This window comes from Leuresthes tenuis, unplaced genomic scaffold (assembly GCF_036924035.1).
Source record: "Leuresthes tenuis unplaced genomic scaffold, fLeuTen1.0.hap1 SCAF_21, whole genome shotgun sequence".
NCBI lineage: Eukaryota > Metazoa > Chordata > Actinopteri > Atheriniformes > Atherinopsidae > Leuresthes > Leuresthes tenuis.
In genome coordinates, this window is record NW_027325375.1 from 29,847,123 (window position 1) to 29,871,502 (window position 24,380).

General features: G+C 43.8%; 3 protein-coding genes across 4 annotated transcripts; 1 reads left to right on the forward strand and 2 right to left on the reverse strand.

The window, feature by feature from the left end:
• Nucleotides 1–103: 103 nt before the first annotated feature.
• Nucleotides 104–1,415, reverse strand: gng8 (guanine nucleotide binding protein (G protein), gamma 8). Its single transcript, XM_072375080.1, has 3 exons — nucleotides 1,364–1,415; nucleotides 651–773; nucleotides 104–368 (listed from the first exon to the last, which is right to left on the reverse strand). Exons 2-3 carry the CDS (start codon nucleotides 732–734, stop codon nucleotides 240–242), a joined length of 213 nt encoding a protein of 70 aa, XP_072231181.1. The 5' UTR covers nucleotides 735–773; nucleotides 1,364–1,415; the 3' UTR covers nucleotides 104–239.
• On the forward strand, nucleotides 300–14,216 carry LOC140279871 (bromodomain-containing protein 8-like). 2 transcript variants are annotated; one of them, XM_072375079.1, is made up of 20 exons: nucleotides 300–420; nucleotides 6,503–6,599; nucleotides 6,970–7,039; nucleotides 7,131–7,180; nucleotides 7,287–7,409; nucleotides 7,488–7,568; nucleotides 7,671–7,735; nucleotides 7,909–8,051; nucleotides 8,131–8,322; nucleotides 9,951–10,038; nucleotides 10,255–10,398; nucleotides 11,017–11,159; nucleotides 11,251–11,689; nucleotides 11,785–11,828; nucleotides 11,959–12,227; nucleotides 12,335–12,427; nucleotides 12,522–12,590; nucleotides 12,677–12,959; nucleotides 13,324–13,368; nucleotides 13,518–14,216. In XM_072375079.1, exons 2-20 carry the CDS (start codon nucleotides 6,577–6,579, stop codon nucleotides 13,575–13,577), a joined length of 2,424 nt encoding a protein of 807 aa, XP_072231180.1. In that variant the 5' UTR covers nucleotides 300–420; nucleotides 6,503–6,576; the 3' UTR covers nucleotides 13,578–14,216. The 2 variants fall into 2 exon arrangements, with proteins under 2 accessions (XP_072231180.1, XP_072231179.1); XM_072375078.1 differs by lacking the exon at nucleotides 300–420 and adding an exon at nucleotides 5,689–6,113.
• Nucleotides 14,217–14,724: 508 nt separating this feature from the next.
• Nucleotides 14,725–22,528, reverse strand: dnajc18 (DnaJ (Hsp40) homolog, subfamily C, member 18). Its single transcript, XM_072374731.1, has 8 exons — nucleotides 22,023–22,528; nucleotides 21,104–21,272; nucleotides 20,590–20,735; nucleotides 18,892–19,098; nucleotides 18,696–18,808; nucleotides 18,354–18,463; nucleotides 18,058–18,230; nucleotides 14,725–16,332 (listed from the first exon to the last, which is right to left on the reverse strand). The coding sequence occupies exons 1-8, from the start codon at nucleotides 22,147–22,149 to the stop codon at nucleotides 16,208–16,210; spliced, it is 1,170 nt and encodes a 389-aa protein (XP_072230832.1). The 5' UTR covers nucleotides 22,150–22,528; the 3' UTR covers nucleotides 14,725–16,207.
• Nucleotides 22,529–24,380: the final 1,852 nt, after the last annotated feature.

The following is a 24,380-nucleotide window of genomic DNA, read 5'->3' on the forward strand; positions in this document are numbered from 1 at the left end:
TTTAGTTAATGTGTAAACTGTGTGCACAAGGAAAGGCAGCAGCGTTGACCTGTTTAGTTGAACTTTGCACCCTTTTTTTAAATAAAACTTTATTGCCATCATTATCATGCTCAAAATGACCATTTCTCATGTGGTTATTCACCAAATAGCGACTTTGATTAAAAACTGAATATTGTAAGAAAGAAGAGCCTCGTGCTGATTTTCCTCACTCACAGATCTATCACGTGCACACATGAGCGTTACAGTATGACACAGAACAGCTTCTTCTCTCGGAACGGGTTCTCTGATGAAGGCACTGGAGTCACCAGAGGGTCCTCTTTGGCGTGAGCTTCACAGAAGGCCATCAGATCAGCAGCTGCTTTGGATATCTGTGCAAAAAGGTCATAAAAGAAAGACTGTTTCAGAGGAAGAAAGTAAGAGGTAAGATCTGAGCTTGTCTGATTACACTGACTTAGAACCCAAAGCACGCATGTCTTCCCCTTATTTGGTGTATTTGTTCTTGAACCATAATATCAGACATTTTCCCTGTATTTGCCTTTAAAAGGCTCATTGTTCAAAGCATTGTGACAGCAGTTTTGTCTCGATTGACAGTACAAATAAGGATATACATAATGTGAAAGTGTATAACTTCTGAGACTGTGCTGACTCACCATCATCCTCTCGATGTTGACCTCCAGCTTCAGTTGTTCTACTGTCTTTCTTGCATCTGCAATCTTGGCCATGTTGTTGGACATCGTGCCCCTTCTTAGCAAAGTCAGTCCGCCTGCAGCGAGCTACGTGTTGCAGAAAAGAAGCACAAACACCTCTGAACCGAGCATCCTGAGAGTGAAATTACTGAAAGCATATGTGGCGCTGATTGGAGTCTGTTTCAATTTGCTTGTTAATTCTGCTCCCTGGGTCTCAGCTGCAAGTGGCGCAGGGGGGGGGGGGTCTCAAAGGAGAAGGGCAGGGGAGCGGAGGCAGAGCAGCCCTCCCTAGGGGAGGGGGCATCCACCTACCAAGAGTGTAAATACACTTAATATTAACATGTTGCACTTAAATTATGCTAGTTATGAACTATTAACGCTATGGTTTTTTTCATAATTGCCATTATTTCTGAGAAGACACTGAGAAGGATTATTATTGCTCAAAGTGTCCAACACGGCAATGATGGAAAAATACTGTTAGTCAACAACAAAAAGACTGTTTAAGACGGCATTTCAGAACGATTTCTACATGCTAACACAATGCACTTTTCAAACCTACCGACAACACCAACAAGGACAGCAGAGCTGGTCTCATATGACCTTTTTCCTCACATCTGAACAAAAGTAGATAAAAAAAAAAGAAGAAACTGGTTCAATCTCTGAGGATTTAAACTCACCACAACGAAAGACAACAGTCTCCGGGCTTCTGGAGTGAAAGTGCACTTGTCTTCAACACCAAGTTACAGTAACAAATGATGTGAGATTAATGGCAAAGATGAGGAGGGAGGCTTCAATAGGTTCCCTCCTTCAAATAATTAGCGGTGGCTCTGCCTCCAGGATGGGCTCAGTGCAGCAGCAAAAGGCAACATGTGGTGTGACCTTCATCTCTTAAGTCTGTATCAGTCACCTGAGATAATGGAGGGTCTGAGACGGAAGATTTAAATACACTTTATATCATATGTAATGACATATTACTGTATGAGGAGTAATTAATTCCAAGAGAACTGTTCCATGAATATCTGGAAATAGAACCAACAGGTGCATTTATTACATGAAATTAACTTTTACCACGAGAATAATCATGAATATTGAGTTCTCATAAGATATTAATAAGGTTTTGGAGAGTTCCAGGGATGCAGAAGAAATTATATCCAATTGTACTATTTAACACGATATCCTTTTTTTTTTAAATCAAACTGCAGGGATTTAATGAGGCTAAACTGAGCATGTGCAGATTTACATTTATTTACACTCATTTTGTTTAGTTCAAATAAAGGAAAATGACAAAAAAGCACTTCAATATATCTCACTACAACATTAAAGGGTATTAGAATGGGTTTTTATCATGGTCTGAGTTTTCACAAGCAACAGAATTACTGTGTTTATGTCCTCTTAAAGGCTGCTTCCTGTAGAGCTGAGTGTTACTTCACCGAGCAGCAGGGGGCAATGTGGCCCTATTATGGAGTTAAATGTCAAGCGTCTCATTAACGTTTGTTTCCCTGCAGTAATTGGTTCCTTTATATGACAAGAAAGAGCTGTTGCTTCCCTTAAACCACCTCTGTCACAAAAAAATCTAAATTGCTCAGCTGAACTTGAGTTTGACTCATGCATTTATAAACCAAGCAGCGTGTCCCGTCTTTGATGCAGCGTCACAGAATCCGTGCAATCAGAGGGGAAATCGGTCTATTCCACAACCAGCCACATGGTATCACATTATTTACTCCCTCTCAACATATCTTTGCTTTATGATTGTAAAGTATGTAAATATATGAAAAAATTATGACTTTAAAACAGAAGATGCTGAAGAAAACTTGATTTTTTTGTTGTCCTCTTGTGCTAAAATGTTTCCTTGACCTCCGCTCATGTCTCTCAGATCACAGAAAATGCTATAAAGAGGTATTTCATGTAGTTCTTGACCTACAGTCATACAGTCGTACGTTCCAGGGACATGTGACCATATTTTAAATACTTAAAATGATATTCATTCCTTCTAAAACTCCATAATCTGACACAGAAAGTTGTGATCTGAACTCCCCACAACTCAAAAGATAAAGTTGCATCATGTTATCACGGCACAATTGAAGCAGATTTGAGTCATTTTACATTCAAAACATCAGTATTATGCTTTCATAAATTGTTGACAAAGCCTGGCTCAACGATTTCATGTCAAAATATTTGTGACTTCCTCCACCAGCATGTCCTGGAGGATTTGTTTTTCCCCAATCATAGCGAACCCAGACCGGTTATTCTCGTCTGTGGTTCCTGCGGCTCAGTGAGTGACACACTTATCTGCTTCTGTACTGCATGAAAACACCAGTAAGCATTAAAAATGTATCATTTATGATTAATGGCTGCTTTTTGTAACACATTAAAAATGAAAGAGATTAAAAACCTTTTATATATTTGTTTGTTTTACCTGTTTTATTGAAACATATTTATAGTTTCATAACGGGCATGAATATAATGTGCAGACTCTCAGCTTTCATTTGAGGGTATCCACATTCAAACTGGATGAAGTGTTTAGGAGTTTCAGCTCCTTAACATGTGCCAACTACTTTTTAAAGGGACCAAAAGTAAAGTTTCATGGGCAGATGTGGGCAGTTCCTTCATTATGTCTTTGTCAGTTAAGCAGATAAAAGGCCTGGAGATGATCTGAGGTGTGGTGCTTTAACTGTATTTGGAGGATTTAGCTGTCGAAGGTAAAGGTCGAAGGAGCTCTCAATGCAGGTGAAACAAGCCACCCTTAAGCTAAGAAAAACATCTGAGAAACTGCTTCAATATTAGGATATAAATATAAATGTACAGTTTGGTGCATCCTGAGAAAGAAAGAAAGCACTGGTGAACTCAATGGTGGATGATAGCAGAATCATTTCCATGGTGAAGCCAAACCCCTTCAACAGCCAACCAAGTGAAGAACGATCTCCAGGAGGGAGGCGCATCGATATCCAAGTCTGCCATAAAGAGGAGACGGCGTGAAAGTGTAAACAGAGGGTTCGCTGCAAGGTGCGAGTCCATTAACCTCCAGAATAGAAAGGCTGGATTAGACTTTGCTAAACATCTAAACACAGTTCTGAAAAACATTCTTTGGACAGATGAAACCAAGATCAACCTCTACCAGAATGATGGAAAAAGTATGGACCAATCATGGTCCAGAGCATACCACAGCATGTGTAAAACACAGCGGAGGCAGTGTGATGGCACTGGGACACTGTGACACAGGACAGAAGCAGCCGAATGAATTCTGAGGTGTTCAGAGACAGTCTGCTCAAATCCAGCTAAATGCATTTCATAACACAGATGGACAATGACCCAAAACATACAGCCAAAGCAACCCAGGAGACGATTAAAGCAAAGAAGTGGAATATTCTTGGATGACCAGGTCAGTCACCTGATCTTAACCCAAATTTCACTTGTTGAAGACCAAACTTCGGACAGAAAGAGCCACAAACAGCAACTGAAAGCCGCTGCAGTACAGGCCTGGCAGAGCATTAAAAAGGATGAAACCCAGCATCTGGTGACGTCCATGAGTTCAATCCTTCAGGCTGTCATTGCCAGCAAAGGATTTTCAACCAAGTATTCGAAATGAACATTTTATTTTCAGTTATTTCATTTGTCCAATTACTTTTGAGCCCCTGAAATTAAGGGATTTTTTTTTTAAATGCATTTTTATGCATTCCTTGTGTTCAACCCACTGAATTAAAGCTGGAAGTCTGCACTTCAACTGCATCTGAGTTGTTTCATTTAAAATTCATTATGTAGGTAATGTACAGAACCAAAATCAGAAAAGCTGTCTCTGTCCAAATATTTATGGATCTAAAAACTGTCTCAAAGGTAAACAAAACTGTAATGTAAGTTTTTCTTCTTAAATATCCATTTAAAATGCATAAAACAAATATACTTAAAGTACCACAACCTCAAAATTGAACTTGTAGAGCTCATAGAACGTTTTTCAAGGAGTTGATCGTTGTATTTCAGGGTCTTCTGGTAGAGCTTTACATGAATTAGTGTTCAGAAAGATAACGTCACTTTCTCTTTTTGTGTTATTTTCTGTTTTAGTGACTTCCTGTTCGTGGGTCTCTTTTAAAAGGAGCAGTTCCCCTCCAAAACTTCTCTCACTGACAGTTTGACTTAGTGGTATTGATACTGTACATTGGAATTAATTCACATATCTAAAATGTGAAATTAAAACTGGACTACATTATTCTGTAAGACCTTTTCAGAGATTCATTCTGACTAATTTCAGGATCATCATCATTCTCAGCAGGAATTGGGTTATTTTGCTGCTTTAAAAGCATGTGATAAGGAAGTGTTTGCATTGTACACGGAGGTCATGCTGTAAGATCTTGACAGTCATTCCTCCTCCGATCACATTTGAAGAAAAACTGGCTTTTCAGCCAGGGGCCTTGACTTCTGTGGCTTCCTTTGGTGTAAACCTTCAACACATGAGCAAATGTGTCTAATTACTTTCCACCAATTATGTGAAATATGGGGACATCCCAAAATGCCAAAAACAACAAACTAAAACGTAACTTGTGTTGTAATGCATGCATCACTGATGTATAAACCCAGTTAACCTGGGATATAACTGTTATATTAATGCATATTGATCCATCTTTTTGCAGCTGCCTGCTCTGATGCTTTAGTAATTATCGTTACTTTATCATCATTTACTGCAAAAATACTTTTCATGCAGGACAATTACCTATAAACTACAGCAGAGTGCATTCCACAACTTGTAATTAGCAATAATGAATGTATTCTCAGCCTGGCATAAATGCCTCATAACTTAACAGAGTGGCAAAGAAGCCAGGCTGTGGTTTAGGGTTTTACTCAGTTCACTAAATGCGTCCCACACGTTTCAGTTTAAAGATAGATCTGTTGAGTTATGTTGTGTTCAGTCTAATTGCCACAAAAAGCGTGTTTTTGCAAGAAACCAGAGCAAGCTAGTTAGCTTAGTTGTGAGAATTGAGCTGCCTCCAGGGTTAAAGCATCATAACTGAGGTGGGCGTGTAGGAACGGCTCGCTGCTAGCTAGAATGAGAAATAACGTTGTGTCTGGCAGGCTAGATTTTGGATTGAGATTGATTGTAGCCTGGTAGCATGGAGTTTGTTGAGGTTCAGGCGAAATTAAACCTTTTTGCGACTTTTAACTGACTCAATTGTACATCGCTTTTGAGCTAGCTGGTTAGTCCTTAAGTTACCAGTAGCTAAGGTAAACTGGAGTGGGACTTTAACAGCCAACGGTTATTCAACGTGCTAGCTACTGAGAAAAATCCTCAAAGCTTCAACATCCAGAACGTAACACCCATTAATGTTAACGTCCACACCGCTCCGCGGAGCGTTCGTCGCCGGCGTTTATCACCGAGTTTCTGCCTAACATGATGTGCGGAATGTCGGGATGACAGGAAGATGGCAAACGGGGTTGGAAGTGAGTAACAGTGGCAGATTTTACCGTTGAAATGAGCTCTACTAACTTCGCTCCATGGCAGCCGTAGCTCCCTGCTGGGGAGCCTGCTGCCAGGCTTAATGCTTGTCATCATTTGTTGACAGCTCCGTTTACAGTGGGGTGATTTCTACCCAACACCACTTGTATAAACGGCATTTTTGGGCGCAGATCCCGAGCAGTTGAGTGTCTGCAACATACTGCTGGTATGATGGGATGCTCGCTCCTGAAACAAAAAAAAAAAGACATGCAAATGAAGCCCAGCACCAGGGATAAACAGCAGAGTCTGCGCCAGGCCTGAGAACCACAGCAGAGCATGCAGGCTGGTGTAGAAAGTGTGTCTCATGCTTTGTCCACTTCTTCCTCCTCTGTAGAGCACAAGCTGCTTGTGGTTGGACCAACAGAGCCATGGTCAGTGAGGGAGAAGCTATGTTTGGCCACATCTGTCATGAAGAGTGGAGACCAGAACTGGTAATGCAAGTGCCAATAACATTCAGACTGTGTGTGAGCGCATCAAAGTGTCATCTGTGGAAGTTTAGCATGCATTAAACGTGCTTCAGGCAGTCCTTTCCTTCATATAGCTCTTAAACATAAAGAACACTGTTTAGTTCAGATGTTATTAAGAGTATCTGTTGGTGTTTGGCCCTGTGAGTACTTGCTGTGTTCCTCTCACAGTGAGATAAATTAACCAGGTGCAGCAGGTGTGGTTTGTGTTGACAAGCTCATTAACACAGGTTACAGACTAAGAATTTGAGCCCTTATAAAGATAATCACAGAAAACCCACAGCAGAAACCGTCACAATGAGGGTTTGATCCTTTTATCACGTCTTCACCTCATCAGGGTGTCTGTCAGTCGAGCCATCAAACCATTCGCAGAGCCGGGACGACCACCTGACTGGTTCTCTCAAAAGGTACGGCAGATTCTGGGCTTAAAGCATTGGGGTTTGACACATCCTGCCTCCGTATCATGCCTGATCTCCACTCTCTTTTGCATCCTCACAGCACTGTGCCTCCAAGTACTCCGAGCTCCTGGAGACCACAGAGGCCCCAAAGTGAGCAAACGAGTGACTTTAGCCCCAAACTTGGAGCTTAAACACATCACATAGGTTTGTAGCTTGAGTGAACTGTGGCATGACATCGTGTATTTGCTGCTGTTAGGCGAAAGCGAGGGGAGAAGGGTGAGGTGGTGGAGACGGTGGAGGACGTGATCGTACGCAGGCTGACAGCTGAGAGGATCGAAGAGCTAAAGAGGCTGATTAAAGAAACGCAGGAGGCGCACAGGTAACCCCGTACAGCCAGAAAAGCGTTCCCTCCGTGCGTGAACGCCATAAACCTGTCGACACGCTGCTGTTTTCACAGGAAGCTGAAGCGAGAGGCTGAGCTGATTCAGGCCGGACAGCTGGACTCCAAACTGGACGAGTTGTGCGAAGAACTTTTGCAGTAAGAAGCAAATAAAAAAAAAACGTACATCAAACCTGTTTCCATCTTTCTTTTTCTTCTTTGGAAGTATGAAAAATAAACGATGTTCTGTGTGTCCGGCAGGAAGAAGAAGCTGGAGGAGGAGGAGGCGGAGCTGAAAAGAAAGAACACAGATGCTGCTTATCAGGGTATCTCCTTTAAATGTGTGACTGCTGGATGTTTCAGACGTTTCACCGAAGCGGGGAATCGAACCAGTGACCAGCTGTTGCGGAGCCATGCTGCTCGGATGGCTGAAAGTAGGAGAATTGAGTTGTTGAATGACTAATAAAAGTTCTCCCTTTACTGCTTCGCCCTCTTTCAGCCAGACAGGTGGCAAAGAACACACCAAAGCGGATGCCCAGCGTCACCATGCATTCACCCTCATCCTACAGCTCCCCGAGCCAGGACTTCTCCCCAGGGGACCCACTCGAGTGCTTGACTCTGGATCTCACGTCCACAAAAAATGTAAGAGTGCTGCTGCACGGTTTGGGTCCCGAGGCACAGAGCGGCTCGTCACTCGCCGCGTTTCCCTCTTTGTCTGCAGGCGTCAGGATCAGCCAGGTTAATGACGTTTGCAGAGACTTCTGGACCCAGTAATGATGACATCAGCCACGGGGCACTTCTGGATGACCCCGCTCAAAAAAAGCTGCTGGGCCAGAAAGCCACACCCCCACCGTCTCCGCTCCTGTCAGAGTTACTGAAGAAAGGCAGCATCTTGGCCACCAACTCCAGACTGGTGCGTAAAACATGTTTTTCCATGTTTGTGGGATCTTTTGTAAAGTTCCTGCTGTGTTCAGAAAGTCTTCGATAATTATGGGTTGTGTGGGTAAAAAGAAGCTCAAACCAAGGGGCCGATGCACGTCAGTTTGAGGCTCGCTCGATGAATAAATTTCATCCAATGGCAGTAAATACGACTCCATGTTTTATGTAAATGTTCACAGGAAAAGCTGGAAATGACCCAAAGCTCCACAGATGTTTTTATTTCACATCGTCTCAAACCTCTCTTTAAAGCACTGTTTGAAATCATTTGTATGTGATGCAGTTTCATGACAAGGAAGAAGCATTTTTGCTGGTAAATAAGGAGAAAAAAGTTATTTCTGGGCCCTGGTATTGATTTTTGTGTCTGTGCTCGTTTGGACTTATAGAGAGTCGTGGAAGTGTATTTATTTTAATGACGTTTTAAAGGGGAACTCCGGTATTTTTAAACCTTATTTCTGGCATGAAATGCGTTCATCTACTTAGTGAATGAACTGAATGAACGTGTGCTATAGCTCTGTTAGCTATAGCTCAGTGGCGGGCGTCGATGACATCATCCCAGCAGACGAGTGTGTAGAAAGCCCTCTATAAGCCCCCCCGATAGCCCCCAATAACAACAACACAGCAGCTATGAGCTAACAGAGCTATAGCACACGTGTATTATGTTATATGGATCTCCAGTTATCTAAATATCTAACGAAGGACGCCGACTTTCACCAAGCTGTTCTCGGTGAGTAGATGAAGGTATTTCATGCCAGAAATAAGGTTTAAAAACCCCGGAGTTCCCCTTTAAGGACTTATAGCCAGCAGAGGCAGCATCGGATGCCAAAGAGCCTTGTTTGCTTGGTTCTGTTGTCGGCTGACTGCTTCTGATCAAAAGCAAGTGAACTGACCGTTTTCCTAACAGCCAAAGATCGAGCCGGTGAAACACAGCTAATATTACTCACTAGTCCAATTGCAAGAGGATCAGCGAGGCGTCTGTCCGACAGTCTTTTAAGGACGAGGACAAGAAGCCAGCCCCAGTTTTAATCTCGTCTGGCCTCCTGCTCAGACCTCCTCCCTCCTCCCTCCTCAGCTCCTCAGCACACGTCCTCAGAGGTCTGCAAACCTCTGCCTGGTGCCTCTGTCTGAACCTTCTTACAGCCAGCTGTGATGTCAGCACACTTCTGACGGGAGACTTTGCTGTGCTATTGTGAAATGTCATGTTAATGATGATTTAACGATGATTTAATGATGATTTAATGTTGATTTAATGATGATTTAACGATGATTTAATGTCGATTTAATGATGATTTAACGATGATTTAACGATGATTTAATGATGATTTAATGATGATTTAACGATGATTTAATGATGATTTAATGTTGATTTAACGATGATTTAATGATGATTTAACAATGATTTAATGATGATTTAACGATGATTTAACGATGATTTAATGATGATTTAATGATGATTTAACGATGATTTAATGATGATTTAATGATGATTTAACGATGATTTAGTGATGATTTAATGATGATTTAATGATGATTTAACGATGATTTAACGATGATTTAATGATGATTTAATGATGATTTAATGATGATCGGGGTTTCGTCTCCCAGGTGGGGGAGGGTGACGTGTCCGCCGGGAATATGACAGCACATGACCTGCAGCTGGCTCCGGCCTGTCAGCCTCTGTCTCAGGCAACAGGTACAAACACTGCGTTTGATCATCATAAAGACGGTGACAGATAAATGTGTGACAGGGTTTCTGAATCACTGCAGACATCCTGTTTTGACTCTTAGATTCTGAAAGCGCCACATATTTGCCGTACGGCTGTTGTTTGCTCACATGTTGGCCTGCTGAGGGCCTCGGCTGCTTCGTCCACACTGTGCTTTCATAGGTTTGTGAATGCTTGATTTGCAGGTGCCCCGATGTTGTCCCGGCTCCTGGAGGCAGGTCCTGCCCAGTTTTCTCCTCCATTAGGTTTTATGGTCAGTGCAGACTCTGGTGTTCCTCTCTCTGCTGCCACTCCGGTTCCCGTTGACTCCACTTACACAGCAAACACAGGTCTGTCCACTCCCCCACATGCAAGCCACTGTCTCCTTTTTCATACCAGCTCAAGAACTTCACCTGAAACTCTGAAGTTGCCGTATTTTTCGGACCATAAGGCGCACTTAAAATCCTTTCATTTTCTCAAAAAATGAATTGATTCTGGTTCTGCTTTCTGACCTAGAACAGATTTTATGAGGTACACGGCGCTCAAAAATCTGTCAAAATGTTTTAGCACGGCCTCAGTGAGCTACGAAGCTGCTCTGCTGGATGGATTGAGCATTACAGGCCACCGTAGTCAGGAGCCTCGCAGAGTAATACGATCTGTGCTTCAGCATTAAGGTGTGTGCATTCATTCATTCATTTTCTATACCGCTGCCCCAAACATGGCTCCTGTTTGCTTACGAAGCGGATTTCAAACTCAACGCTGTAGAACAAGTGAGTTAAATAAAGTTTGACTTCATTTAATGCGCCTTATAGCCCGAATATACGGTAATCTAGAAAAGATGGGTAATGTTTTGCTGTTCACACGATGTGAAGAGCAAAGATGCCACATCAGGTTTTGTGTTGCATGTGGTTTAAATGACAACACGTGCATGTGGTGACACTCACATGAAGGCTGTTTCCTGTGTGCAGACGGGCCGTCGGTGCCCCTCGGATGCCAGCTGATCTCTGCAGAGGGAAAGGTGTCCGCGGTCAGCGAGGAGGATGTGACCTACATGGGAGACGAGCTGGACCTGAAGACAGTGGGGGACATCATTGCCATCATTGAGGAGAAGGTTAAAAAAGCTTTTCACAGCATGGAGAGCAGTTGTAGATCAACAGAACTGCTGTTTGAAAGCTTTTTTATGAAATTTACTTCCTGTGCAGGCAGATGAAGCTGCAGAGGCTCTGGATGCAGCCGCAGTGGAGGCAGCTCTGTCGCTGTGTGAGGAGAATGGCCACACTCTGCCCGGGGGCTGGAATACGGGGCCTTTCCAGCCCCAGGAGCCTGACCCCACAGGGGCCTCACAGGCCTCATCTCTTCACCGTAGCCTGGAGGGCGGAGCTTCACTTTCTGCTCTGTACAGCAGCCAAGACAGCAACCTCACAGTATTTCCTATGGACCAGAGGAGCCTTCCTCCCACCCCCTCATCGTCATGGAGTTCTAACACTTTGAAGCACTGCCACAGTCCAACACATCCACTGTCTCAGGCAATAAGAGAGACAGGAGAGGTGGGGGACCCGAAAAGCCACATTTCAATTGAGGGCACCATAAAATGTCAAAGTGATGCAAAGGCACAGCAAAGAGCTGAAAAAACCAACGGAGGTACGCAAAGTCATGCTTAAATATGAGTATTGATTTGTATTAACATGCATTTTGAATAACCATCTCCTTACTATTCATCTGCACTATCTTGGCAGACTCAGTATTAGAAGATATCCCACAGACAGAAAGGGAACTCGAGGTATAACACCCAACGAGGACAAAGCAAACATGATGTCTGTCATTGCTGTGCTGAAGTGCAGAGTGTGTAGCTCCAGAGTGGCTGTGCAGTGTGGCTTGTGTGTGAATATCTCCACATCTCTCTCCGTTAGGAGACAAAGATGGAGGATGGAATTAGTGTTGAGGGAGGGAAGAATGCCTTGGAGACCAAAGCAGACAGCGAGGTCACTGGGCCAGATGTGTGTGGAGAAGAAGAGGGTGATGGGGTAGAGGAGTTCTCATCAGAGCCAGAGGGGGAGATGGAGCTGGAACCCGCAGCCAGCGAGAGTGAAGATGGATACAGCCTCCGCACGGCTTCCTCGTCTCTGCAGCTCCACACGACCGCAGACTCCATCCCCAGCAGCCCTGCTTCATCTCAGTTGTGAGTAACGAGACTGTCACTCATGTGGGATGGTGGTGAAACTGGCTCCAGTTGCTTACTACGTTTGCATCTCTTCTGCTTCCTGTTTTTCTACCATTGTTGTGAAGCTCTGTGTGCAGCGAGGACCTGGAGGCCCTCCAAGCGCACAAGATCTGGAAAAAAGCCATCATGCTTGTGTGGCGTGCCGCAGCCAATCACAGGTCAGGATATGGCTCTTCAGCTGCAGCTTGTCCAATGTCCTTTGCTTAATTATTGTGCAAATATGGGAATAGATCATTTTCTGCCCTGTTGTAGGTATGCAAACGTCTTCCTCCAACCAGTAACGGATGAAATCGCACCTGGATACCACAGTATTGTGCACAGGTAAGGAGAGAATGTCTCTGCAGCTGAAGTGGAGGACTTTGAATGAACAGAATGAACAGCTTCCATCTTTGCCCCCCCCCCTACAGGCCCATGGACCTGGCCACCATCAAAAAGAACATTGAAACCGGTCTGATTCGGACCACCGCTGAGTTCCAGAGGGACATCATGCTGATGTTTCAGAACGCCGTGATGTACAACGGTTTGGACCACGATGTGTACCACATGGCTGTGGAGATGCAGCGTGACGTCTTGGAGCAGATCCAGCAGTTTCTGGCGACCCAGCTCATCATGGAGACGTCCGAATCTGGTATCAGCGCCAAGAGCCTGAGGGGCCGTGAGAGCACGCGCAAACAGGACTCTACTGACAAGGTGCTTGAACTTTTATCAAAAGCAAAGCGAGCAGAGGAGAAGAAGCAAGGTGTCTAAATCTGCCGGGCATTTCAGGCAGCCGTCGGGCTTTTATGGCCTGAAAAATCAATTTGAAATGATTAGAAACTTCACAGGTTCTGAGTTAAACAAAACATTTATATTCTCTCCAAAAAGAAAGCTCGTTTTTTCCACTTATGGCGGTAGAATGTAAGAAGAGGACAGGAGGATAGCAGCGTTCTGTGTGGTGCAGTGGCGCCACTAAGTAGCCTCAACAGTAGCCTTTTGTGCATTGTGGGTTGGAACTGTGGGTACTGCAGGGCGCTTTGGGCTCACAGCTCTGATGTGCATCTTTTTCCTCCTGCAGGACAGTGTGTCCATGTCCTCACCTGCCTTCCTCCTGTCTCTTTTTGTAAGTATCACATTCCTCTGAAAGTGCTTCCTTTCTTTCATAAGCAAGCTGAAAGCGAAGCAGTGAAGGCCTCAAACCCGACTTGGATAAATACGTGCGTCATGCAGATGTGTTTAAGTGACACCTTATTTCTTCCTCGTCTACTACAGGATGGCGGCACCAGGGGGCGCCGTAGTGCCATAGAAGCTGACCTCAAGATGAAGAAGTGACGCCTCGGTATGAAACTCTTGTCCAACGGCGTCCCTGACGTGAAGTGAGGGGAATGAGATCGTTTGCTCAGTGCAGTGTCATGTTTACTTGGACTCTAGATTGATTGGATACGCTGGAAGGTGGTGAAGCTCATTTGTTTTGTGACAGTACAGATGGGGGTTACTTCCTGCATCATCCCTGATTATTGTGGGGCATTCTGTGAGACGAGGTCAAACCTTTCTTAGATATAACTGCAGATCACTTAGACTTAACCTGCTCTGAAGTTCATCACATTAGAAACAGTCCTAGTTCAACATGTAGACGCACCTACTCATTCCAGATGAACGGGATGTTTGTCCGAGCCTCTGACCGCTACCGATTATGTGGATGAAAGTTCCTCATCTTACAGCTGGGCTACAATTGATCTTATTTGGTGGTTTTACTGCAGATTTGTTTTCTAATAAACATGTAAAACCCAAGTCCAAAGAGTCTGATTGAACCTTTTCTATTGACAGCGACTGACCAGGATCATTGTTGGTGTAAAATCTCTAATTCTTCCTTTTAGGATTATTTTAAAACAACGTTTGTGCTGAAAGTGTTTCGTCTGTGGGACACTTGGTGGGAAACTGCTGTTTGTGTGGACTGAAACATGTAAACTTAAATAAAAGGCTTGGTCACGGTAACTGTTGCAGCTGTTTAAGACACACAGACAGGAATCAGCGAGTCTCTGCTGGTTTTTTAAGTATAAAACAGCTTTGTGTTGCAGGGGCACTGCGGCCCGTTTCACCATCATTACTTACCTTCTCCTGGGACTGTCAGCCACCGTTTCTCCCCTCATCTGTTGAACGTTGGTCCTGTTAAAACAAGGCTTGGTCTACTGTTGAGGAGCTCAGATGTTGAGCAACAGAAAAACAGACCAGCTCACGTTGGAACGTCTTAATATCAGCCAAATCTGCTCCCTTTCTGTATGTTTAGCTTCAAGCTCCATCAGATTGGATGGGAAGAGTCTGAACTGCCGTCCTTCTCCGTGGAAAAGCTTCTCCTGACCCTGGAGCTCCTGTGAAAACTCACAGCTTTGGAGATTCTGTTGGATGTCCTCGCATCACATCTCCAAGCTGGAAGGAGAGTTCATTCACAACTGAAAAAACCACACAGGCCGAGCATACGATGTGGTTACATCTTTTTATTTCTGGTATTTTTGGCTGAAAGCTTAATTCTGTGGTGTAACTCATCTGTACCTCTGATTCCAAAACTAGAGATGTGTGTTTAATCACAGTAACAGTTCAGGATTAATAACACGTTTGCAACTTAACACTCTGGACTTTATTAACATTAGAGAGTCAGGAGGTCTTTAAGATGTGCTTGCCCCCCCCCAAAAAAAACTAACAGAACACTCGCTAGGGTGCATGCAACAGGAACAATATGGAGCACAGGAGTAAATACTAACTTAAAAGTGCTTGAGATTAACCTGAATATTCCACAAGTATGAGAACAGCTAAGGCAGTTTGGCCGACCTTGTGCACGACAACAAGCATTAATGTCTGAATGTGGGGCGTGTGGTCAGGGAAAAGTTTAAAAAAAAAGAAAAAATGATCACCATTTCATAACATTTCATCCCGACAACAAAAAAAAACTAACTGGGAAAAGAGATCTGATTACATCTATTTAAACTTCCTGAACAAAATCTGCCTTCTTTATAAAAGATCTGTACAAAGTAAGGGTGCAGGATTTAGAAAACACTTACAAATTTAAGTTTAAAACCATTTCTTATAAACTAAATCAAGCTTGTGCATGGTTTTTCATTGCAGCCCCCATACGTAGCCCCTTACTCTGCCAACAGGATATCAGCCAGGAAACACTAGAAGTACGCAGGAGTGTGACGGGGAAGTTGGTTTAAACTGGACACATCCAAAGTGTGGCCTCAGAAGCTGAGGGACCGATGCTTTAAACACTTATGAGAGCGGAGAGCTGGAGGCAGGTACCCACCACTGGACAATTGTGGTCATGTTATGTCATTTTTTTGTCTGCTGTACCCTCAAAATGATGCAGGAGTTCAAATAAGGAGGTCAAATAGTCCGATTTGTGTGTAATCATGCGTGAAAGGTCCTGGTGCTGCACCGTGTCGTTTCACAGCGCAGTTAAGCTCCGATTTGTCCAAACACTACGGCCTCATTTGGCTCACTGTACTTATTTCCTACAGAAAGATTATGAGCTAAGATTGCTCAACTAACATTCACTCCGTTAACTACGAAATAAATACATCTAAAAATGTCAGCTACGCCACAAACACATCCAAAAATAAATAAACCAGAGCAGATAGAACGAGTGTGTGGACACACGGCGGCCTGTGGGACCCCAAAGGGAGGCTGCATGTGTCATGCCATTTCTATAAGAAAGTTTGAAGGCTCCGAGACGTCTTCCACGCTGCCTCACATGCACGCTGTGCACGTGATGCTGCTGCTGCCGCCACAGCCAGCGTCAGCAGCTAACACGCAACTCTAGTTTCTACCGACGACGAGGAGAGAAGGCACATTGTCTCCAGCGGACTTTTCTCCCACTGACCGCACTGTACCCAAAGTGATTTCTTTACAAAGTGGCTAGATTGGATCGTTTACACACTTCCTTAACTTTCCTCCTCTCAAATCAGTCCTCATTTGACTCTCAGGCGCCCAACCAATCGTTGGAGCTTCTCACAGTTGTCCAGCCTCATGGACTCCGCCTTCTGCTTCAGCCGGTCGTCACGGTAAAGCTGTCCGAGGTTTGCCAAGTCCGACTCTGGAAAAAGAGAGATGAACACCGTCTGTAATGGAGCTGCAATTTACAGCCTGAAATATGTGGAATCAGCTGGTTTGACAGCCTAAAGCGGTTCAAAACTCAACATCTTTACTGAGTTAAGATGCTCCAAATGTACGGGGAAAACTGATAACTGGGTGAGACCACCTGCTGGGCCACAGAAGTCAGTCTGATTGAAATAATCATGATCAGAGATGCAAATGTAAATGTTTTTATGGACACTGAATGAAGACATGCCTCTAAGCTTTAGTGGAATGTTTGTTTCCCCAGTTTTAGGCCAACTTCTCCAGTGAGTGAGAGCCTCGTCCAAAGCTCTGCTGCCACCGTGCTTCTGCCTCTCAGAAGCTCATCCTCCCTCTTACTTCCACGTGTTGAACAGGTTGACGTCAGCCCTTTAGATATGATTAAATTCATTCTGATTGAGCCTGATCAGATCAGTTTAATCTGACCGAGGCCTTTTTATTCTGATCGGACCGCTAATCTCACTAATAGGGGTTAAAGTGCAGGCAGCGAGTGACTCCAGACAGGAAGTTGCTGCTCTTTTTAGTGTTTCACTAAAACCTAAACTAAAATCACTCATCATTTGCTGTATTTTAATGCCTCTTTGTGCTAAAATGCAGACTTGTGCATTAAGAGCTGATAACAAAGTGTAGAAGAGAAGAAGCAGACAGCTGTATCATATCTCCCTGCACTGTTCCTATGCTTCAGCAGATTAAACGCCTGTGAAACCACTAAAGTTACAGTTATGCAGGAATGTGGGAACACTTTTCCCACATTCTGAGTCAGCGAAACCCGGATCAGTTCAGTTTGGAAATCACTTTCTCCTCAAACAGAGGATCAGACCATTGGGAAAGGCAAATTAATTGTTTATGTGAAGGCAGGAAGTTGAGGGAAAGAACGACTTGGATCAGTGGATGACACCAATACATGCCCGGCCTCCCGTGGAGGAGTGGTTGTTCTTGTTCTTCTTGTTCTTGTTCTTCTTCTTCTCCTCCTTCTTCTTGTTCTTGTTGTTCTTCTTCTTCATCTTGTTGTTGTTCTTGTTCTTCTCCTCCTCCTCCTTCTTCTTCTTGTTCTTCTTCTTCCCCTCTTCCTCCTTCTTGTTCTTCTTCTCCTCCTCCTCCCTCTTCTTCTTGTTCTTCTTCTTGTCCTCGTTGTTGTTGTTGTTCTTCTTCTTCTTCTTATCCTCCTCCTTCTTGTTGTTCTTGTTCTTCTCCTCCTCCTTGTTCTTCTTCTCCTCCTCCTTCTTCTTGTTCTTCTTCTTGTCCTCGTTGTTGTTGTTGTTGTTCTTCTTCTTCTTCCCCTCCTCCTTGTTCTTCTTGTTCTTCTCCTTCTTGTTCTTGTTCTCCTCCTCCTCCTCCTTCTTCTTCTCCTTCTTCCTTTACACTTTGCTGTGGTTGAGCTGACTGGATTTGAGGATTAAAATATCTCATCTCTGAATGATTTGAGCTTCGAATTCAAAGTGTTCAAACATCTTCTTGCAGAAAAAGAAGGGAAAGAAGTTTTTCTTTATGACTGAAGACAGAACTTGACCTGATGAGTGTTCAGACTACACACAGAGTCCAGGACAGTTCAGCAGCTTATGTTCAGTGGGTTTACTTTGCTCACCTCATTTCATTAGAACATTAAATGCAGCCTCACACACAGAAAATAGGGTCAAACATATCATGTATGAGTTAAAGTTAAAACCACCTAAAACTTTCTTACTTTGCTGTTTCTCCTTCCAACAGCTGCTCTGCAGATGTTCAATATAGTCGCTCTCGATGTTTTTCTCTAATTCCTCCAGCGCAGCTCCACGGTACTCCTTCTCGAAACTTTTATCCACGTAGTATTGTACTCCCATGTGCTGCGTTTCCCTGGAAACCACCAGCCCCATGGCCCTGATAGCAGAGAAAAACCCGCTTAATTCAAATGTATTCAGTGGATCAAGGGTGTTAATGATGGTGGAAGCTGAGGATTTGCTGAAATCCTTCAGGTTAAGGATGGTGGTTTCTCAGACTCACGGCTTGTAGAAGAGACTGTAGGGCGGGTTAGTGGCCATCATCTGAGTAAACACTGATATGAGGATTAACACAAGCACAGGGAGAAGCTGCAGAAGGGCTGTGAAGGTGTTCTGTGGGAAGATAAAATCAGGAAAGATCCCAGAGCATGTAACACTTTGTGGAGGCTGATTCCACTGTACTCAAGCCAGCCAGGTGCACTGAAATAAAGTTTACTGTCAAACATGCTTCCCCACTGTGGCGCTCCGGGCCTGAGAGTGATGCAGCATCTCCACAGAAAAGAGGACAACACAACACTGTGGTTGTTTATCAGGGATTCAGCCTTATGCTCAGTGAGTCACTGACCTGACTCTGGTTGTCCTCCACCACCTCCTCGCGCCTTTCATGAGCTCGTCGACGGCGAGGCTGATAGAACTGAGAGTAGGAGGCTCCCTGGTTGGTGTACACGTGAATATTTCCTGCACAGAACAACAGAGACATCTATAACGACTTTACTGACAGAAAATACCAGCTTTGGTGCAGATGACCTTCTCCAACATACCTGTGGGAAACCTCCCTCCAAAGAAAATATTGAAGAGCTCCTCGGGGGAAATGTCAGCCTCAAAGTCTCTGTGGAAACTTCGGTGGTGTCCGTGGCGACTGTGGCTGGCCTGCTGCGGTGCGTTCAGGGTTGTGGACTGATCTCCATATTGATCGTACTGCTGCCTCTTCTCTGGGTTGCTCAGCACAGCGTACGCATTGCCTATCGCTGTCGGGAGGAACAGCAAACATTTAGCTTTAACATGCACGAGTTTCCCTCGTCTGACCCCGTGACGCCCGCTGGCTCCGGGCTAAACCCTGACGGACATTTTGTCCGACACAGATTACTATCACAGGATTACTGACACTGAGTAAATTTCTAAAAATAGGATGATTCTCAGACAAAGAGTCATTAGGAACGTCAGAATTAAAATATGCGTCATTTCTGTGTTCAGGGCTCGCTGGAAGTAACTTTCTGTTCCAGTAAACTGACATTTAGCTGCCCTTTTCGTCTCATGCAGCAGCTTTCTTTCTTGCTTTCCCTCCACAGCTCATCAGGTGCACCTTAGAGTAAGATTTTTCAGGCCGTCTGCTCTCATGCATTCTGGCTTTAACAGAGATGGAATAGCTGAGGAGAAGATTTGATGCACACACAATAAGCTTTGAAAGGCATCACACACTGAACAATGAGAAGAAGATTATCAAAGCAATCAGAGAGCAATAAAATGAGATATATCTCATGCAATCCAACAGGGAAGCACATTTAAACAGTATGGAAACTTCTGCACAGCAGCTTAGAGCAACATTAGTAATACTGACGATACGCAGAGATGTTAGACTGTCCTTTGATCAGCAGCAGCTGGAGGATCGACTGTCCTTTAAAAAAAGGCCAACGGTAGCTCTGTAAAGTCTCCATGAACTGCTCTGCTCGGCTTCTTCAGGACTGGAAGGATCCCAGCTGATATCAGGCAGAACTGGAGGGGGGGGATGTTCGTTTCCCCTAAACCATCATTTAGTTGCCTGAATTTGTTCTGCCAGGATTTTCATGAGTGCTCTCCACAAAAAATGAGCACACAGCTCGACTTTGGCATTGATGGCCCCCATAAGGCCGACAGGCTAACCGTTAGTGCTCCTGCGATGCTCATTGGACCGAGTTTTTTCTGATGAACGCCTCATTTCACAACATCAGCAAACTCAGAGGACCCAAAGTATCCCGATTTAAACTCGTCCATTTCTGAGTTTTATCAGTTTTTTTATCAGTTTATGAGGAGTTTGGGAGGTTAAAAATGAGATCTCACCGGATTGCTCCTCCTAAAACTCAAACACTGAACCAGGGTTAAATAGGACCAAAGCTCATGTTCTCTGAGCTTGTACAGTTTGGTTTTGGATTCTCAGCTTTGGCAACTCGAGGAAAGGCTTCCAGAAAGAGTGCCTGATGGCAGGAAAGTTGGCTCTAAGGAAGAGGAGACGTTATAAGATGCAATAAAACCTTTTAAAGCTGCGACTTGTGCAAAGATGGAACTGAGAAAATGGTGCTGAAGCTTGTTCAAACCTGAAACTTCCAACGTTTGGGTGCTGCTCTTGAACTGATCGCGACCTCTGATGTTACTCTAAGTTTTTTTTTCTTTTTTTAGATACAATAGTTCATACAATAATGGATTCCCATGCGATCAGCATTGAATAATCTTATATTTCACTGTTCTCCCACTGGTACCAGTACCTTTGAACGCATCGGTGGCTCCTGGGGCAAAGTTCTTGTCTGGGTGGAACTTCAGGGCCAGTTTCCTGTATGCCTTCTTCAAATCCTCATCGCTGGCATTTTTGCTAACACCAAGGATTTCATAGAAGTCCTTGCAATTCTTTATCCTGGAATGACAAATGTTGGACATCAAAACACAAGCCTGAGCTTCAAGGCAAATCAAAACACTCAAAGGTTACAGAGTGATCATTACATTACAGTCAGTATTTCATCTCCAGTACATGACAAACAGCCAGTGAAAGGCTTTTCAGGAGCACTGTGTTGATGCTAGAATGATGCCTCAGTTTTACTTTCAGAGCGCTGTACACATGGACAGGATAATCAGACCCACTGTGGACTGTTTCATTATCAAATAATGGCACCTGGACGCAGCTTTGATTCAGATCAGATGCACAAACATGCTTTCAGGTGGCTCAGAGCAGGTGAAGCAGATGCACTCATGAGCTAACAGATGAAACTAATAGTGATGGCACACCTGGAAACACCCTGGCGTTGCTCCTCGCTGTACGTCTTCTTTTCATCAGCGGTTGCATTACTGGTTTCCTGTTTTCCGATGTCCTCGTCTCTCCAGCCCGTTGGCGGCGGCACGTGGTTAGCCTCTGGGGAGGCGCTGCCTCCGTTTCTCTGTATGGCATCTATCAACACTACAAACAGCAACAACAGTGTCTGCGGTCAACTGACGAATAGGGAAAGAAAAGAACTGGTCTCAGTTAAAATCACAGTGACAGTCAACGGATGCTGGCCAGCAAACACATTTAAGGTTAGTCCTCCTGACTAATGTTATGGTGGAGAGGGATGACACCAAAAACCTTCCACTGGTGTTCATCTGGTGAAGCTGACAGCCGTTTTATTCCAATCATATGGACAATCAGAGCTTTCCATCCCTCTCTGTATCTATCATAAACACATTTACTCATGTTTGTGTCCTTGTTTATTCATTTTTTCCCTTTAACTTACTTCAAACCTGTATCATTTGTAACCAGGATGATAAATATTATGCATCTTTATTACACTGTATAACAGATATTGGTTCATGTAGGTTTTTTTCAGACCTGTTTTGTGCAAAGAGCTCAAAGCTACCACAGCATAATTATCGCGTCAAAAGACGAAATAAACCTACTAAAACAGTCAGATTTTTAATGCAGCGCTGCCTCACAATCGGTGGTGCTCTCCATGAATGGCAATGGGGGGGGAGGGAGCCCTAAACAAGCGGAGCCTAATTGCACCATGAACCCTTAATATGTGTTCAGTGTTAAAGATTTATGGCTGTTCTGCATCCGGAGACATGTCTGAAAAATACATTCCCAGCTCTTAATAAGTGTGAGTATGTGAAGTAGTTGTGCAACGTTAGCAAGTCATGCTGTCATTGCAGAATGTGCGTCAGCTAATTTTACCTCTGGCCCGGGTGCTGGGGTAAATATTCTGCGCTTCATATAGCAGCTGCAACGCCCGATCTTTTCGTCCCGACCGTAAACACAGCTTCGCCTTCTCTATGAGCCTGTCTGCCTCTTCTTTGTCCATTTCAGAGCTGCGGGGTGTTTTAGCAGAGCAAAAAGCTGCCTACACAGGTCTGTCCCAATACAATGTGCGTCAGTATCATGTGGTAAGGAGAGAAGACGAGCCGCCGCGGCTAACGTTAGGTAGCCGATTAGCTTCGGTTACAGACAGCTGCGAACGTTAGCCAGGCAGTCACTCAAAGTCCCTCGCGCTATCCGATTAACAGACGATGGCGGTTGATGTCAGGCTGCAAACTGCCCGGCGTTTGGGCCATTATTTAATCCAGAAGTATCAGAATTTAGTGTCGACGTCTGGATTTTAGCGGTTTTAAAGGGACACCTGCTATTACTGTTACTGTGGCGCTCTCGTCCTGTGATGGACAAGAGGTGGAGGCCAGACCGTGGTGATGTCATTTCCGGTGTAATGACGTCTGGAATTTTTTCAAAACAAACCTGAAATCAAGTCAAAATTAAATTAGCTTGGCTGTGTGTTCGTAAGCAACTTAGAGGATTTTTTTTCTTCTATTTCTTTTCCTTTTTATTACCGAACAGCAGCGGAAAAAATCCAGATGTCTGAGTAACGTCAGCAGGTGTACCACGATGCTGCTGCAATCAACATCTTTTATTTAAGGCCATCTCTCACAGAACTACAGTCTTTTGTGATGCTTTCATGTCCCTGGATCAGGATCTATGGCTTAGATTAAGAGTCATTTAAAAAAATAGCTCGTTAAAGATATGCATGCAAACAGAGGCCGTGCTTTTAAATTTCTAATATGCCAAAATCACGATCTCGTTCGAAGAAAGGGTATAAAAGGCCAATATCTCGAAACAGTGGAATTAAACAACTAGTTTAGAAAACTAGCTTTACTGTCTCGCGATAACAGAATAGGTGGGTTGAGAAACTGCATCAAAATAAATAATAAATATATGCACGCATGGCTGCCCTCGGCTTCCGTATGCAAGGTGTATTTAAGGTGAATTCCCCATCCTCGATTATCTTTTGATCCAGCTTTTTTTGTCATTGCACAGATACGGGCTGAAATGCAGATTGCAGAAGGGCGTAAAAAGCAGCATTTATACACAGAAGTGCGCGTATATAATGTGACGTGTGTATAATGTGTGCATGAATGTTTATTGCGACAGGTTATGTACTATATGATATGTTTCACTGTGCAGCATGTACGGTGGTGCAGATCATGATTATTAGTAGGAAATATACAGTAGAGTGGCGGTGGGGGGTGAATTACAATATATATAGTGTACAGTTGTGTTCAGTGGCGGATAAAATGGATATTCGTTTTGTACAGTAGTGCAAGTATCAGTTATCTACGGAAGCCTATTTTGGAACCTGCCGTTACGAAGGAAAAAAGAAACCCCTGAAAGTAAAAACGAGTTCTTCACCTTTGAATATTCCACCATCTACAGAACATAATATTAAAAGATTCAGAGAAGTAGAGATCTTTGTGCACAATGGACACGACCGAAAATTCGTATTAAGCGCGATCACGTGATCATCTGTGTCCCTGACAGACATGATTTGGTCATGGAAATCAGAATACAGCTCGCTGTGTGATCCATGAATGCAGGTTAAGGTTATTTTATGCAAAGAATAAGCCAAATATGTGAACATGATCCACTGCTGTCTTAACTGGGCCAAAGCTCCTTTAAAATGGACTGTTGGGGAAACTCTTCTGTGGTCAGATGAGATTCTTTGGGTATGGAGGTACCATAGTGCCCCATGATACACATCTGGAAAAGATGTGCAGACTTTAGTTGTGAGACAGTGCTAAACTGCACCTATTGCAACAGCATGACTTTGTGGTAGAAGAGTTGTAGAAGCAGTGCTGGACTGACCAGAGCGCTCACCTGAAACTGAAAACATTTGACGTTGATGTTGAGCAGCTAGAATCCTATATTAGACAAGAACAAAACAACATTTCCTTCCAAAGTTCCTGCAGCTGATCAGTTCATTGTTAAAAGCAGAGGGGATGCAGTGGTAAACATGGCCCAGTTGTTGCTTCCATCACATTTAAAATAAGATCATAGTTTTCATGAAATGGAAAATTCTCTGAAATATTGGTTTACAAGATTTGCAAATCATTACATCTTGGGTTTTACTTACATTTTGCACAGCATCCCTGCTTTTTTGAGCAGAGTCGTCGTATTTATTTGTGTTTTTCATGTACCTGGAGGGAATGCAGTTAAATCGATGTTTCCACCAGAGAGTTTGAAACTTTTTCCACACGATTTGTTCAT